At 54.4% G+C, this 16,509-nt stretch overlaps 1 protein-coding gene across 3 annotated transcripts in view; it reads left to right on the forward strand.

Annotated features, from left to right (window-relative positions):
* Nucleotides 1-16,509, forward strand: part of NUP210 (nucleoporin 210) — a 109,340-nt gene that overhangs the window by 61,193 nt on the left and 31,638 nt on the right. For 2 of the 3 annotated variants that reach the window (XM_023250062.2, XM_023250060.2), the window contains exons 16-20: nucleotides 247-420; nucleotides 5,975-6,167; nucleotides 6,681-6,787; nucleotides 8,535-8,639; nucleotides 8,722-8,823. In XM_023250062.2, the coding sequence (XP_023105830.2) occupies nucleotides 247-420; nucleotides 5,975-6,167; nucleotides 6,681-6,787; nucleotides 8,535-8,639; nucleotides 8,722-8,823 (681 nt within the window). The remainder of the gene's footprint in view (nucleotides 1-246; nucleotides 421-5,974; nucleotides 6,168-6,680; nucleotides 6,788-8,534; nucleotides 8,640-8,721; nucleotides 8,824-16,509) is intronic. The other variant, XM_023250061.2, reaches the window with a different exon arrangement.

Genomic DNA, 16,509 nt, shown 5'->3' on the forward strand with positions numbered 1-16,509 from the left:
TCACGGAGCAGGCGGCGTTCGGCCGGCCTTCGTAGAGGGCATCAGAGCCCCTGCAGGAAGGCCTTTCGCATGTTGAAAGAGCACACTGCCACACATATGTCACTGGACCTTTGTAACACCCTGGTGGGGTAGCTCTCACCTTCCCATTCTATGGAGCAGCAAACCAAGTCCAAGGTTGCTGGGTGGGGAGGCCAGGCTCACGGTGGAGCAGGCACTCGGACCCTGAGTGCTCCTGTGCCCTGCCAGGTCATCGCCCTCTCGGTGGGGAACAAGCCCAGTGTCACCAACCCCTTCCCCGCGCTGGAGCCCGCCGTGGTGAAGTTCGTCTGCGTCCCGCCCTCCAGGCTTACCCTGACGCCCGTCTACGCCAGCCCCCAGCTGGACCTGTCGTGCCCGCTGCTGCAGCAGAACAAGCAGGTGGTGAGTGGGCAGTTCTCGCGGGGGGCGGCGGGGGTGTGGTGACGAGGACGGGTCAGCACTGTGCCACCTCCCCTCCATGCACGGGGCCTGCTTTTGTCCGGCTTTTACGTATGGGGGGCTGTGTTTCAAACGTAAATGTGGGAGGGGGAAGAAAGTCACTCGGGGGTTCTTCTGACGAGCGGGGCTGGAAGGTGAACCCACGGGCCTGGAGCACCTGGGCTTCTGGCCAGTCTAGCCCTCCACGCCAGGACACCCAGAGATCGGGCAACAGATGTGGAGGACTTAGAAGCCCTGCTGTTCAGGGTCAGGGGTACGGACATATTATAATATGGGCCCCAGCCCCCAGCCCCTTCACAGAGGCGGAGACTAGGCAGGTTTCTTTCCCTTCATTCCTTCACCGTGTATTTGTTGAGCACCTTCTCAGTGTGAGGCACAGAACTCAGGGTTCTAGAATACAAGAGTGCTCCGGTTGGGGAGACACCTGCCCCACGGAGGTGACAGCAAGAGCAGGAGGCCCGCAAACAGTAGGCAAGACGGACAGCAGGTGGGAAGTGCCGTGGAGCAAGTGAGGCAGGGTGCGGGACGGCTGCCACGGGAGGCCGCTTCAGATGGAGCCAGGAAAGGCCTCCGTGAGGAGGGCACATACCATGTCAGGAGATGCCAGCCGAGAAGAGCTGAAGGAAGGGTGTTCCGGACAGGTACAACAGCAAGTGCAAAGGCCCTGAGGTTAGCCTGGGGTCTCTGCATCCCTGCTGCCCACGCAGCAATCAGAACCATCGTGTGTTCTCTGACACAGCTCTCACCTGTGTGCCTTATTCCCCATCGCCGGACCATCTGTGAGGCCAGGCTCATCGCATCCCCTTCATGAGTTTGTCCACAAGGCCCGGAGGTGGGCAGGGTCCCAGAGGCCCTACATCCGCCCGGCTCCCAAGTTCAGGGCCCTCTCTTTGGTCCTTGCAGCTGCTTCTCTTCTCCCGGCCCCAGCCCTGTGATCAGCCCCCCCCCCCCCACTCCAAGGCATGTCCAGCTGCCCCCTGCCTTGGTGGCTCCTGAGGGCCCCGTTCTGGGGATGGGAGCCCCTCACCTCTTTGCTGCTTGCCCTGAGAGCGCTCAGCGCATCTCCTCTGTGCACCTGACGGAAGCTTTCTGAGGCTGTTTCTGTGGGCAGCCTCTCCCACCACCCGCAGAGAGATTTGGGATTTGGCTCCCCGTGGGTGAAGCAGGAGGATGGCTTTGTGTTTTGTTGAAGTGCATTTCTTTGACGCTCTGCGGGAGGTCCCAGACTCCAGTGTCTAAGACTTGGGACCACTCCTGCCTGTCTGGCGTGTGACTCTTGGCCTCCATGTCCCCTGCGAGTTTAGTTGGCTTTTCTTCCTGCTGTTCTGGTGGGCTTCTGTCTTCTCTCAGGCTTTCCTGATTGCTCAGCTCGGAGACACATGGGCGTGTGAGCCCCTCTGCTGCCCCCAATGCCGGTCCCTTACAGGTCAGTGCCTCCACAGCATCAGTTACAAATGAGGACGCTTTGCGCCCAGCGTCCGGGCATTCTCCCACCTACCCCGTGGGGGCCGGGCACCCATGTTCCCTCTTGACAGGTGAGGAGAACTGGCCCCGAGCCTAGAGCCCCTCTGGAGGCTTGTCACCATGACACCTCATTTAGCCCTAGCTCAGGCCTGGGTGTTACTGGAAGGGGGCAGGTGGCTGTCATTCCCAAGCTGAAAATCTGTGTGTTCAGGACTTTTCTGCCTCCTGACTTTGGGGGCTGTTGAGGCGAATGTCCTGAAAGGGTCACATTTTAAAACACTTTTATGTATTTAAAAAAAATTTTTTTTAAATGTTTATTTATTTTTGAGAGAGAGAGAGAGAGAGACAGAGCATGAGCAGGGGAGGGGCAGAGAGAGAGGGAGACACAGAATCCAAAGCAGGCTCCAGGTTCTGAGCCATCAGCACAGAGCCAGATGCCGGGCTCGATCCCACAAGCTGCGAGATCATGACCTGAGCTGAAGTCGGACACTTAACTGACTGAGCCACCCAGGCACCCCAACACGTTTATGTATTAACAAATTACCTCTTTATAAAGAGTATAGTCCTGCTAAGTCTGGACTCTTCTGGAAAAGCCGCTCTGCTGGTCCACCGAGTGTGAGGTCACAAGCCAGACAGCAGCTGACATCAGTAGGCACTGACAGCTGGGCCTGAATTCCTCCTTGAATGACAATGGGTGACAGCGGTCCCCTAGGGTTGTAGGGGAGAAGCGTGAGTGGTAAATGTTACACTTTAACCTTCTCCTCTGCTTAGACCCAGCCAACAGCTTCCTGCTCCCCCAGAGCAAAAGCCAAGCCCCTTCTATAACCCGTAGTCTCTGAGCTCCGGTCCCCATTAATCCACCACCCTGCTCTTCCTGTCCTTGGACACCCTGTCATACCCTGAGCATACCAGAACGTGCCCTGCATGCATCCCGAACTTACTGTCCCTCTGGCTTCTCTCTACTCCTGTGTCCCCAAGCCTCCCTCCCTGCCTCCCTCAGTTTTTTATTCAAATGTTACCCCTTGCAGTTAGGGAGTACTCAGCCTTTAGACCTTACCTAAAGTTTCTCCCTTCCCTCAACATTTCATATTCCAGTTCCCTGTTCCCCTGCCCCCAAGCTCTGCACATCATCTAATGCTGTAGAATTTACATATTTATTTTATTCTCTGCGAGTCTCTAGAAAAGACCTCAGCTCATGGTAGGAGCTCAGTAAATGTGATGGGTGAATGAACACAGAAACATGCACACCATGCCAGTGTCCCTGTGCCTTCTGGCCCTGACTCTTGCAGGCTCAAATGTCTGGAGAAGCCAAGCGGGGCACTGCTGAAGAAAGGGGGCTGGGGGTAGGGGGGGGGTGGTGCAGACCTGGAGAGCAGATGCCCCTCCATAGTGACAGTCTGCCCGGCTCGACTCTCGCCCATTCAACCCCAGGCTGGTCAAACCTTCTTATTTTCAAAGAAAAAACCAGGCAGATCTATATGTATCTTCCCTGTCTTTGCACGTCGGGCGTTTGCCAAGTGAGCCGTGTCTGGCCGTCTGTTGACTGTGACCTCTGGGTCAGCACAGGGTTGTCTCTCTTGACGGAAAGACGACAGTCAAGGCAGCAGAGCACGGATCTGAATTGGCTTGCGTGTGTCGTAGATCCCGCTTGCCAGGAAATAATGGACTTCAAACACAGAATTGCCGTGTGATCCATCAGCCCTGGAGTTCCAGAGCTGTGAGCCGATCGGGCACGGCCCCTGCGATTTATGATCTCACTAGGGGACCTTCAGAAAGCTGTATCCCTGCCATGCATCCTGGGTACAGTATCAATTTAATTTTATACCTCTCCAAAGCCAGAGGCCACCCGAGACGTGTTTGCTGAGTAAATTACTGGCGAGGCCACACACCAGAATGGAGCTGACCAGTCAGAGTGACAAAGTGGAACCAGACTCCGGCCTGACCCCAGCCCTCTGCACGGGTCGTCCTGTGTTCAGCTCACTATGGCTGAGCACCCGTCGTGTGCCAGGAGACTGATGAGCGGGGGCTCGCATGGAGCCTGACTGGTGTACCGGGGAGAGGCCTCACGGTCAGGGGAGGCTGCACAGTCACGGGGGAGGCCTGTGCGCTTTAAAACCAGACCAACAGTGTTCCACCCCTAAACCTGTGTGACCTCGGGCAACTTGCTTAATGTCTCTGAGCCTCCGCCTTCCCATTTGTAGAATGGGGATGATGCTGTTCCCTCAGATGCCCACTGGAAGGATCCAAGCATGCTTGGAGCAGACTGTTAACATCCCTCCCTGGGAGCACAGGGGGAGGGAAGGGCATCGGCTTCCCACCCAGGACGCATCTTGGGGAAAGAGTGGGGCCACTCCCGTCCCTGCCCGTGGTTGTAGCTCCTGACCGAAGCCAGCATCCCCAATTGATTGGGCTGTGACCTGCGGTGAAAATTTGCAGCGTGCTTGGGCTCGGTGTTCTCTGGGGGCAAGAGAGCTAGAAGGACTTGTGGCCGAGCCCTCACGGTGCCGGTCGGTAGTTCGGTGACAGCATCGGTCTGGACAGGCGAGGCGAGGCTGCGGGAACAGACAAGCACAGATCGCGGTGGATTCACACAGCACGGTTCACTTCTTGCTCGTCCTGCGTGTGCACCGTGGTGGCGGGGGGACCCTGCTTCATGTTGCTGTTCCCATCCTTCCAGGGCGTGGTGAACGTGGTTGGGTGCCACTGCAGAGAGAAGGAGGCGGCACTCCCTGGCGGGTTGTGTTCTGGCCGTTAAGGCTTCCCCCGGAATTGTTGTCAAGTCCCGTTTCACCTTTCACGGGTCAAAGCAAGTGACACGGTCACTCCTAACTTGCAAAGGCCAAAACAGTGCAGTCCTCGCTCCTGGCCCCGTGCGTGCATCGGTGGGTACCCACATCGGTGGGTACGCCGGGGGACACTGCGCACGACTGCCCGTGTCCCTGCCTGCACGTTTGTTACAGTGAGCCGACCTCTTGCAAATGGTCTCATACGACCCTTGGTTAAAACAGAGTCCTGGGAGGTGGGTCCTGTTATGACTTCCACTGGCTTGCCTGGGGTGGTGACAGGCCGAGCTTCCAGGCCAGGCAGGATGCCTATGTACCTACGGTCCCTGCTTCACTACCTGCCCCACCTGCCCCCTTGCCAGGAAGCGGGGAGGGTGGGGGATGAACCATCTGGGAGGAAGGAGGGCGACTTGGCTTGGGTTGCCCAGGGAGGGTTTGCCTGGGGAGCAAGAGGTAATGGTAGAGTGGTTAGTAATTCAGGGTTTGGAGCTCAACCCCGAAGGGTGTGCCACTCATTCTCAGAGTTGCCTTTTATTTGTTCCTTTTCTTCCCTGGGACTCTGCTTCCTCACCCTTTATATAGGGACGACAGCTCCCATCTCATTGGGATATTTAAGGATCGGGTGAGAACTTGGCTCTGCAAGGAGCCTTGCAAGCCGAATGGCTCTGGAACATTTTGGAGGTTGTAACTGGCGTTCCTATGAAACCCAGGTGGGGGCAGCCTTCCTCTTGGAGGGGCTCGGTGGGGCAGGGAGGAGGTAGCAAGGATTTGGAAAGATGAGGCCAAGAGAGGAAGGAGAGAGCAGCCTGGCTGGGGGAGGGCTCTAGGGCAGGGTGTCTTGACCTTGGCACTCCTGACCTTGGGGGCCAGATCCTTACTTCTTGAGGGCTGTCCTGTGCATTAGAGGGTGTTAGGCAGCATCCCTGACCTCTACCCACTAGATGCCTGTTGCACCCCCACCCAGCTATAAATAAATCAAAAATGCTTTCAGATATCGCCAAGGCCTCCTTGAAAGGACAAACCGGTCCCCCCTAGAGGACCACGGGGTGGACTAAGACACCAGGTTGGACCAGCCTGTGAAGCATCTTGACTGCTGCACAGCAGTAGTTAGTGACTTGCCCCCCTCCATCGCCAGGATGCCGGGAGCCCTTCCGAAGGCAGTCAGCCAGGTTCAGGGTGCACCGCATGGTCAAGAGTGGCTGTGCCCAGGCCTGGGCTTGGCCACGACGTCTGACTTTTGCTTCTCGCAGGTTCCAGTCTCCAGCCACCGCAACCCCCTGCTGGACCTGGCCGCCTACGACCAGCAGGGCCGCAGATTCGACAACTTTAGCTCTCTGAACATCCAATGGGAGTCGACCAGGCCGTCGCTGGCCAGCATCAACCTTGACCTGCCCATGCAGCTGGTGGCCCGGGACGATGGGAGCGGCCAGAAGAAGTTGCACGGTGAGCTGGGTGGTGAGCCCGACGACCCAGGTCAGGAGGACAGGGTGTCGTGAAACCCCAGACAGACGAGAGGGGTGCTGAGGAGGGTTGGCGGCTGCTGGGGGCTTTTGTCGGGGACTCCCCTTTATCCAGAACGGAAAGGAAGCAAGTTCACTCCTCTGCTTTGATCCTGCACAGACGTTCTGTGAGGCAGGAACTGGAATCTCTATTTCAGGGATGGGGACACGGGCTCAGGGTGCACGGCAGGTGAGTCTCCCATCCCCGGTTGTACGGATCAGCCAGCCTCTGGGATCCGTGCTGCTCTGAGTCATGCTGCCTTCACAGACCCCTCAGCAGCCACACATGGAGTCCCGTGCAGCTCCCCGAAGCTGCTCAGGGCCCGCTAACTCTTATGGTGCATGCAGTTTAAACAGACTCAGTGATGTATGTTTAGGACTATGGAGATTTAAGACTGCAAATCACAGGGAGGCAGGGGGCAAAACCCGACAGCCATTTTCCTCTCCCTGGACTCAGGTTTGCAGGCTGTCTCGGTGCACGAGGCGTCGGGAACCACAGCCATCTCCACCACCGCGACTGGCTACCAGCAGTCCCATCTCAGCACGGCCAGAGTGGTGCAGCCGGTACGTCCCCAGGCCCGCCGGTGGCGGGGAGGCCCCCGCGTCTGCCCGCATCCTGTCCGGCCTCCCAGTGTCCTGAGTCCCTTTGCTGGGTCGCACCCTCTGTTCACTAACCCATCCCTGAATCGAGCGCCTTCCCTCTGGCTTCTGGCCGCCAGTACCCCTGCCCCACACGCCTGGCATTCAGGCAGTCTGGCCCTGTCACCTCAAGGCCCTGGCGCACAGCTTTGGGAGCCCTCAGCCTCGTCTGTCCAGCCTGTTTCCCGCCCTGCCCCCACCCGTGGCCCTGACCTCAGACCCCGCCCGAGGTTGTGCCCAGGTGGCTCGGGCTTCTGTGCCTTTGCAGCTCCAGTCGCCGCTGCCTGGAATGCTGTCCCCTCACTCCCTTACTTCCTGTTTGTTAGGCTCAGCCACAGTGTCAGCCTCTGGGAAGCAGTCCCTGAACCCTGGGCACACAGTAGCTGCCCAAGGCCTCAGATCCCCCTGTGCGCCCCCTGGTATGGTACAGACACCCCTGCACATACAGACTGTTGCCATCGTCTGCATATGCTTGGGTCAAGGCCCGCTGACCCTAGCCTCCCCACCCCGGCATCTCATGGGACCCCCGCAGAGGCACTGCTCCTGGGTGGCAAATGGGTGCATGGAAGGGCTCCCCAAGAGCGGTCCTGCCGAATGATACCCACACCAACGTGGGTTTTGAATAGGGTGAAGGCAGCAGATGATGGCTGGAAGGAGAGGGTGGGATGGGGTTCCAAGGGACCCTAAGTTCCAGCAGACGGGGCTTGAAATGGGGAGCAAGGGGGTGGAGACCCCAGTGGGAGCGGCACTGAGGCTGGCCCTGAAGGAGCACACCTACGCCCCTGGTGGCTTCAGCCCTGGGTTGTCTGTCCCCACCTGCACAGGGAGTCCTTTGGCTGTGGGTGGCCTCCAGGGCATCTGCACTTAGGCTCGTTGGCCTGTGGGCTTTTCTCTAGCAGTACTGCTCACGCCTTCACTTCTGGGTGTCTGCTCATTTGAGAGTCCCCCCCCCCCCCCACCTCCCTCGCCCCTACCTGGCCCTTCACCGCCTTCACAACCTGTCCTACGCACTGACACAGGCCATTCGTTTACTGTCCCTTGTAATGTAATCCTGACATTGGATTAAATATGCATCATTGCCTGAGGACCGCTGTGGAACCCCCAGGGCTAGCACAGGGCTGGGCGGGGGCGGGTGCTGAAGCAGGTGAGTACAGGGCCGGGTTGGGTCCAGCAGTCTCCCTGGAAGGACAGGCAGCAGCTTCGCATACGGATACGGGCAACACCCAGGGGAGTGAGGGCTGTGCTGCCTCCCCCATGAGCCCCCCCATGAGGACACCTCCACGCCTCCTCCTCTCAGCACCTATATGCTGTTTGCCCATGTCCCCGTCCCTCACACAGGACACTGCAGCAGGTCATCTGCTGTGCACCCCCACTTTCCTGGAGTGCGTGGGTATCACCACTCTCATGGGGCCAGGCCACCTGGGGTGGGGCACCGGCCTTGGCAGAATTCTGGTTGCCTCAAAGGAGTGTGTCCTCTAAGCTGGGCTTGAAACATGATGGTTTTACCAGGGCTTATGTCCCCAACATAATGAGTGCCCTGGGGGTGGTGCCAGGACCTGGGGTTTCTATGCTCCTTCAGGGCAGGAGTCGGTGGGGGTGGGGGGGCGACCCGCAGGCTGGCCAGGGTTGTGCCGTTGCCTTTGGATCTAATAGCACTGCCTCACCCCTTCAGCACGACCCTCTCGCGCCTGTGTCGGCCTCCATAGAACTCATCCTGGTGGAGGACGTGAGGGTGAGCCCGGAAGAGGTGACCATCTACAACCACCCCGATGTGCAGGTACGGTCCCTTCTACCTGCCACCTGGGCGTGACCCACGGGGGAGCCTCGCCTTCGACACCCAGGCCCACCCTTCCTTGCAGGCTGAGCTGCACATCAGAGAAGGCTCTGGCTACTTCTTCCTCAACACCAGCACCACAGACATCATCAAGGTGACCTACCAGGAGACCAGGAGCGTGGCCACGGTGAGTACGGGCCCATCCCCACCATCCTTGTCATCCCTCGTCCGGTGGCCTTGTGGTTATCAGATTGGTTGTGTCAGAAGCAGACGCTCAATCGCAGCAGATGCGACTTGTAACGTCTTTAGAGTCTCTGATTCATTGTTCGCGAAACTTCCATCATTTGTGACTTTTGTTCCTTCTCTGCAAACTACCCACACTCTTAGTTAGCTAATGGTTTCCTGTCAATCAGTCTTTGAATTAAAACATTATCATATAAACACAAGTCTGACAACCGTAAGGAAGATTGCTTTTTTTAAAACAAAGTTTACTGATTTACTTTGAGAGAGGGAGAGAGAAGAGAGAGTGGGAAACAGGCTCTGTACTGTTAGCACAGAGGCCAACACGGGGCTCGGTCCCACGAACTGTGAGATCGGGACCTGAGCCGAAATTAAGAGTTGGACGCTGAACCGACTGATCCGCCCCAGGCGCCCCAGGAAGATTGCTTTTGAAAGATGTGTCTGCTTTTTGTGTTTTTCCATATTCCTTTCTTGACCTTCTTCCTATTCTTGCAAATATTGACTTAGCTGTGCCTGTGATATGGAAGAATTTAGTATTCTGCTTTGGTCACTGGTTACACCCTTAGTTTTTTTTTCCCCCCGTGTTGCTCTGTAGGCTGGCTGATTATTTCTATGCTATCATTTGTACTTAGCCATTCTCTTTTTGTAGAGCATTTCGGTTGTTTAAATCTGTCTCTCTCTCTCTTTTTTTAAATAGCCCTATAGTTGTAGCAAAGGGTAAAAACAAACACCAGTATCCTAAATGTCTGCATATCTGCACAATGAGTTATCTTTGCAGTTGTGAAAACCGAACTTCCTTTAAAATAAACTCACTACGGAATGTGTCAGAGAATGTATCAGACCACTACCAGAAGTCATAAATGTAGGCGGCCAAGAACAAAGACATGGCACCTAAGTCGTGTCATTAAATTGCCACTGTGATGTTGCCTTTGGGTGGCTCCAGAGGTCCTTTTCTCGGTTTGCATTCACTGACCATCTTGACATGGGTGTCACAAAATTATTCGCCTCTGGAGTGGGATAGGTGGAAAGTAAATGAGGGACATGAGCAGGGTTTCCCATGAGGAACGTACCTGGAAGTGTGGGAGAGGCTTAGTTTCAGTGTCAGGGAGTAGTAGGGGGTGGTGGGGACTGTGGCAGAGTGGAAAGCAGAGACTGTGTCTAAGGGACAGCTGCGGTGTGCCTCTAGTGGCCTTTTGTTATTTTTAAAAAGATTTTTATTTTTGTTTTTGAGAGAGAGAGAAAGCACACAAGGGGGGGTGAGGGACAGAGGGGGAGAGAGAGAGAGAGAGAATGAATGAATGAATGAATGAATGAATCCCAAGCAGGCTCCATGATCAGTGCAGAGCCCAGGGCAGGGCTCCATCCCACAACCCCGGGATTATGAGCTGAGCTGAAATCAAGAGTCCAACGCTCAACCGCCTGAGCCACCCAGGCACCCCTTTCTGTTGTTTTTTAACAACAGCTTAATATTGTGGTATAATTCCTATGCCATACCACCCACCTATTTAGAGTGTGCGATTCAGTGGTGTCTAATACATTCCTAGGCAGGTGCAGCCATGACCACAGTCAGTTCTGGGGCGTTTTCATCACCTCAAACAGAAACCCCAGACGGTTGAGCCATCTCCTCCCTGCTTTTACACACACACACACACACACACACACACACACACACACACACACACGAGTGTTGGACTTTGGCAAATGCTCTGTGTCTCTTGAAATATTGATGTGGTTTTTTTGTTTTGTATTCTGTTGATATGATGAATGGTGTTAGTTGCCTTTCTAACCTTGTTAAACCAACCTTGCATTCTTGGGACAAGCGCTACTTGTCATGACATATAGTTCTTTTTATATGGAACTGGGTTCCGTGTGCTAATATTTTGGCGGGTTTGTGTCGTTAAGAGTCGGAAGAGATGCTGGTCCGTGCTTTCCTCTTCTGTGATTTCTTTGTCCGGTTTGGGTATCAGGGTAACACTGGCCTCACAGAATGGCTTAGAAGTGTTTCTTCTTATTTTTGGAACAGTTTATGTAGACTTGGTAATAATTACTCTTTTTAAAAAAAAATAAATGTTTATTCATTTTAGAAAGAGAGAGCAGGGGAGGCGCAGAGCAAGAGAGGGACAGGGGATCTGAAGCGGGCTCTGAGCTGACAGCAAGTGAGCCCGATGTGGGACTCAAACTCATGAACTGTGAAGTCATGATCTGAGCCAAAGTTGGACGCTCAGCTGACTGAACCACCCAGGCGCCCCGCTAATAATTACTCTTAAATGTCTGGTAGGATTAACCGGTGAAGCCACTGGGCCATCATCTTTCCTTCGTGGGTAGTTTTTTGATTATAAATTCAGTCTCTTCGTTTGTTATCGGCCTATTCACATTGTTTCTTTCTGAGTCAGTTTTGGTGGCTTGGGTCTTTTGAGGACAATTGAGGGTTTTTTTTTGGTTTTTGTTATTTGTTTTTACATTTTTTTACATTCTTCCAGCGGTCGGCCTTGGTCTTTACCTGTTTGTGGAGAGGACGCTTTTCCCTGGTATGGCCCTTCAGTGAAGGGTGAGGAAACACGTCATAATGTTCCTGTTCCTCTCAGAGGCACAGTCTCACATGGCAGGACCTCTGAGGTGTGTGGCCGTAAATCAGAGCAAGAAAACACGATCTCTCAGCACCTGGGAATAAATGTGTGCTGCTAGAAGCCCGAGATCATAGGAAGCTGTCCCCTGAGCATTTTTGTTCCCTTTATAAAAGAAAGAATAATTCCCTGGCCATCCCTCCTGCCATGTAAATGAGTGTTTGCTGTCACATCCTTCATATTAAAAGGAAAAGCTCAAATCGTAAATAATTCTGACTGCTTGAGATATGCCTTGCTTTGCTTTACTTCTGGAAATTTAAAATAACTCCCCTGTTATCAGGAAGAGGGAAGTTTCAGGGCCCCTGGGTGGCTCAGTCAGTTGAGTGTCCAACTTTGGCTCAAGTCTCGTAGTTCACTAGTTCGAGCCCCACGTCGGGCTCTGTGCTGGCAGTTCAGAGCCTGGAGCCTGCTTCATATTCTGTGTCTCCCTCTCTATCTCTGCCCCTCCCCCACTCGTGCTCGCTCTCTCTCACTCTCAAAAATAAACATTAAAAAAAATAAAGAAGAGGGAAGTTGCAGTTCAGAAAAATGTGCACAGTGCCAACAATACTTGGGGACCCCTTTACTCATATTTACCTCGCACCATACGTTTTGAGTAAGCCCTGAGGATAAACCTGCAGCCAGAGAGAGAACTTTCCTCCAAGAACAAATGCTTTGAAGAGCCCGTGTTGGACTGGGCTGCCTCTGTAGGTAGTGAGTGCCCCGCCTCTGGAGGCAACCAAATGGGAGCTGGGACCCTTGTCTGGAAGACTAGAGATGGGATTTCACCATCAGAGGCAAGTTTCCCCAGGCGACCTGTGAGCCCCTGTTCAGTCCTACAATTCTGCAGTTCCCTGTGCAGTTCCCCTCAGCAACAGATGCTAGGATTCTCCAATCAAGACAAATATTGATGTCCCCATTTTATAGATGGTTCTAGTAGAGCTATAGCCCTTCTCTCTTACCTGGGGACTGGCCCTTTGCTCGCATGTCTCATTGCTTCGTGGCCCTTATGGAATGGGACACGGTGCCCAGTGCAGACGTCCCACAGGACAAGTCTAGCACACTATGGGACGTACCAGCAGCAGCCTGTGTGACGGGCCCTACAAGAGTCGCTTTTGCCCCAGAAGGTGTCCTGAAGGCACCTTGAGCCCTGGCGTCTCTGCTTCCCATCACCTGTGCAGAGACCTCTGCACCTCGAGGTGGAGATTGGGATCCGGTTCCCCTTGCCTCTTCTGCAACCTGCCGGGGAAGTTTTTCACGGAGCGTTGACAATCTGTGACAGATCCTAGCAGCCTCTCTCAGACGGTTGTTTCTGAAGGACGTTTACACATTTCTTTGGCATTTTCCAGCTGCTAATTAGCAGCATTCTCATTTCCCTTAATCACAGAGACAAGAAAGCCCACAGGAGTTTTTCAATTAGCTCATAGAAAATGTTTCTTTCTTTCCTATTGATACACATTCGGGATGCAAGAATGGCTTCTGGGTGTGTTTCGGCTTCTGAGCGTCTGTCTCTGGAAGGCAGCCGCGGAGCTCACGCACCGGGCCCATTGTGGAGGCTATTATGTCCACACAATGCATGGAGGGCTGTGCGAAATTCTGCTCACACCCCCTAAAACTCTGCAAGGGGCCTTCGTTTCAGTTTTAGCTGGGTTGCCCCTAGGAGTGTTTACCCGAGTTAAACCTAGGGTTTCTTTCTTCTCACCGATTCTTTATATTTCAAACCAAGTCGTTCCAACAGAAGGATCTTATAATCATGCGATTATAAGAGCAGCGGGGAAGGCCCTACTGTGCACCAAGCACTCTGTACCTTTAACTAACGCATTCATCTCACAAAGATCGGTGCCTGTCGTGGGTCTGGTCCCGGTCCAGACACTGGGAGTCCGTGGGGAACACCTCATGAGCCACAGTGTTTCTGCCCATTTCCTTGGTCCCGTGATGCATAGCCGATCATGGTGACATTGTACGTCTGTGGAAGCACGTCAGGAAGGAAGATGAGGCGGGTAGCAGGTGCGAGCCTCAGGGTTTGAACTTGGGTGTGTCCTGCTTTCCCCTTGATTGTGACCCATGGACACAGGTGCCCGTCCCAGTCCTGGCCCTGCAGGAAGGCATAGGGCTGGCTGGGGTCCCTGGCTGGATTTCCACCCAGCCTCCAGGCCAGGGTTCTTCTCGGTGTCTGTGATCTTCATGGGCTCGTGGTCACCCCCTCGGGGTCTCGATGGCATCCAGTCGGGGGCACAGACTCCAGTGCTTGCGTGGCACGGCCTGACCCACCGCACAACATTGACAAGCACGCTATATAATAGGAAGCGGGGGCTGATGGCTCCTGTGACGTGTGGAAATATTTATAGGGTCCTTACTCTTCTATGAACGCTACCCATCAAGGGACAAGTCTGAAGTGTGTGGGGGCCCAGGGAAGCGAGGAACCGGGATGATGCGGGCAGACCCTCGGGGCCTGACGGGCGCAAGTAGACGTCACGGCTCCAGCCCACTCATAAGCTGCCTCCGGTGCCACTGACAGTGTCTTAATGAGCAGTAATGCATTCATCGCCTCTGAAGAGATGACAGGACTTTCCTCTGGGCTCAGTGTTCGCTGAAGTTCTCAGGTGGCACCTTCAACACTTGGAAATTAGAATTCGCTCTGGGCTTGGATTTTTCTCCTCCTCCTCTCCTTCATACTCGTGCCTCAATGTCGGTCAAGAAGCGAGTGGACCCAGAATGCCTGCAGAAACAGACGTGCACAATCTAGAGTTTGCAGTGAGGCAGGCCCCCACTCTGCCTCCAGCTGCCTGGCAGGTCCCCCCGCTTCCCCCAGAGCAGCTTCTTCGTCTCCCAAGGGGCCTGGTGAACTCTCCCCCTTAAAGCTTTGTTCAGGGGGGGCGAGGCGAGCTGATGGGTGCCAGCAGGCAGGCCGGCCGGGCCACGCAGCGTCTCTGCATCTGTCACCCGGAAGGTGGCCGGACCTCCAGCCTCTGGGAAATCAAGTGGAAGACGAATTGATTTCCCCTCGCCACTTTACGTCTTTGTTTAAAACGTGCAAAATGGTCCTTTTGAAGGAGAGAAAAAAAGCAAACGAGAAAGCTTTCCGTGCATTCCCCTGTGCGGGTCTTTCAGCAGCCAGTGCAACGTGTAATTTCTTCGCGCTGTGAAGGACACGCCAGGTCCTGACAGCAATAACTTCTGCAGGAGGATTAGATCGGAGCCTCGCGTTAGGCTTTCAAAGAAAGCTCTCATTTCTCTCTCAAGTTTTTAAATGAGTTTCCGTTGAGGGAAAGAGAATAAGCCAGGATGAATCGTCCTCGGCAAAACTGGAGGCCCCTGGTTTCCAGACCCCACTCCTCGGCCTGTATTTAATTCCGGACTCGTGTGGCAATGGCTCAAATTGCACAGGCATCGCTTTGGAAGGCGAGTGTGATTTCCGCCATGGGATCTTTGTTAATCGACTCTAAGTCATCGTGTGGAATAACTCAGGCACGCCTCATCCGGGTTGATGTGCCCTTGAGCTCAATGACACCGGCAGGGTTTCCAGCTTGGCCGAGCTTGCTAATGGGGCTGGGGCCTGCCTCAGCTCTGGCCTTTCCGGCCGGCCCTGCCCTCCTCCCCTGCCCACAGTTCCATTGTGGTTGCTCTGGCAGAGTGTGGCAGAAGGAGCCCTGAACTGGGAGCTTGGGCACCTGGGTTCTCTCCCCAGTGCTGCCCTTCCAAGGCTGGGTTCCCGTCCTGAGTGGGCCTCAGTTTCCCCATATGTGCTTTGAAGGAGTTGGATCACAGCACTTCCCAAAGAGATGAGGGTACATGGGGTTTGCAGACTTTTTTTTTCCCCCTAGAATTTCTAGGTTTTAGCAAAGCTAAAAGTGAAGCTAAGGAAGCAAGCTGGAAAGTCAGGTTTCTTTGCCGTAACTGCAGTGACCTAGAGCTGTGATCCTGGATCTTGACCTGATCGGTACATGTTTATTGGTACTGTGCCGGGTGCCAGGCTCAGCCCTGAGGCTACAGCTGGCGAGAAGACAGACTGAGGGAGGATGGACACTAGGCCACGGTCTCCGTCATGGCCAAATTATATGCAGTAAAGCTGCACTAGGAGAAGTGAACAGAGGTAGCTCTTAGCTGTCTGGTCAGGGAAGACTTTTCTGAGGAAGGATGCTTGAACAGGGGCCTGAAGGATGAGCAGGAGCCAGCAGGTGAAGACAGGGTGCAGGGGAAGAACCCCAGATCATTAAGATGGACTGTGTGGTCTGCAGGCAGGCAGGCAGGTGCTAGCTGGCTTTGAAGAACAGAGCAGAACTGTGGCTGGAGCCTGACAGTGATGAGGGATCATGGTTTACAGTGACATTAGAGCCATGGGCAAGGGCCAGCTCATGTCAGTTTCTTCCAGGATGGGCTAAGGATTTGGACTCACTCTCTGGGCAGTCTTTGAAGGATTTAGAAAAAAAAATTTAAATGCTTATTTATTTTTGAGAGAGACAGAGAGAGACAGAGTGTGAGCAGGGGAGGGGCAGAGAGAGAGGAAGACACAGAATCCGAAACAGGCTCCAGGCTCCGATCTGTCAGCACAGAGCCTGACGTGGGGCTCAAACCCACAAACCATGAGATCATGACCTGAGCTGAAGTCAGACACGTAACCAGCTGAGCCGCCCAGGTGCCCCATTTTTTGAAGGATTTTAACCTGGATATGATGTGATCATATTTGGCTATCTCATTAGGGTCAGAAATCTGCTTTTTGTTTCCCCCACTGGTTCTTGATATTGAAATTCTAGCTTTGCAAGCACTGAACCATTCACTGTAAACATCCCCTGCCCCCCATGACTGTAACACCACAAGCTGCAGGCAGCAAAGCCAGGGTTAGAGACAGGAAGCACCGCTCTGGATTCACCCACCAGCTCTGTGGCGTACCCCACTTGCCCAGCCCCCAGACCACATAGTTGAGATACGTGCCTAAACAATACGACACATCACTGCAAGTGCATCCACAGCGTGGGAGAGTGATTTATTTGGGACAGATGCTTCTGGACGTGTGGTCCCAGGAAGCAGAT

This window comes from Felis catus, chromosome A2 (assembly GCF_018350175.1).
Source record: "Felis catus isolate Fca126 chromosome A2, F.catus_Fca126_mat1.0, whole genome shotgun sequence".
Classification (NCBI taxonomy): Eukaryota; Metazoa; Chordata; class Mammalia; order Carnivora; family Felidae; genus Felis; species Felis catus.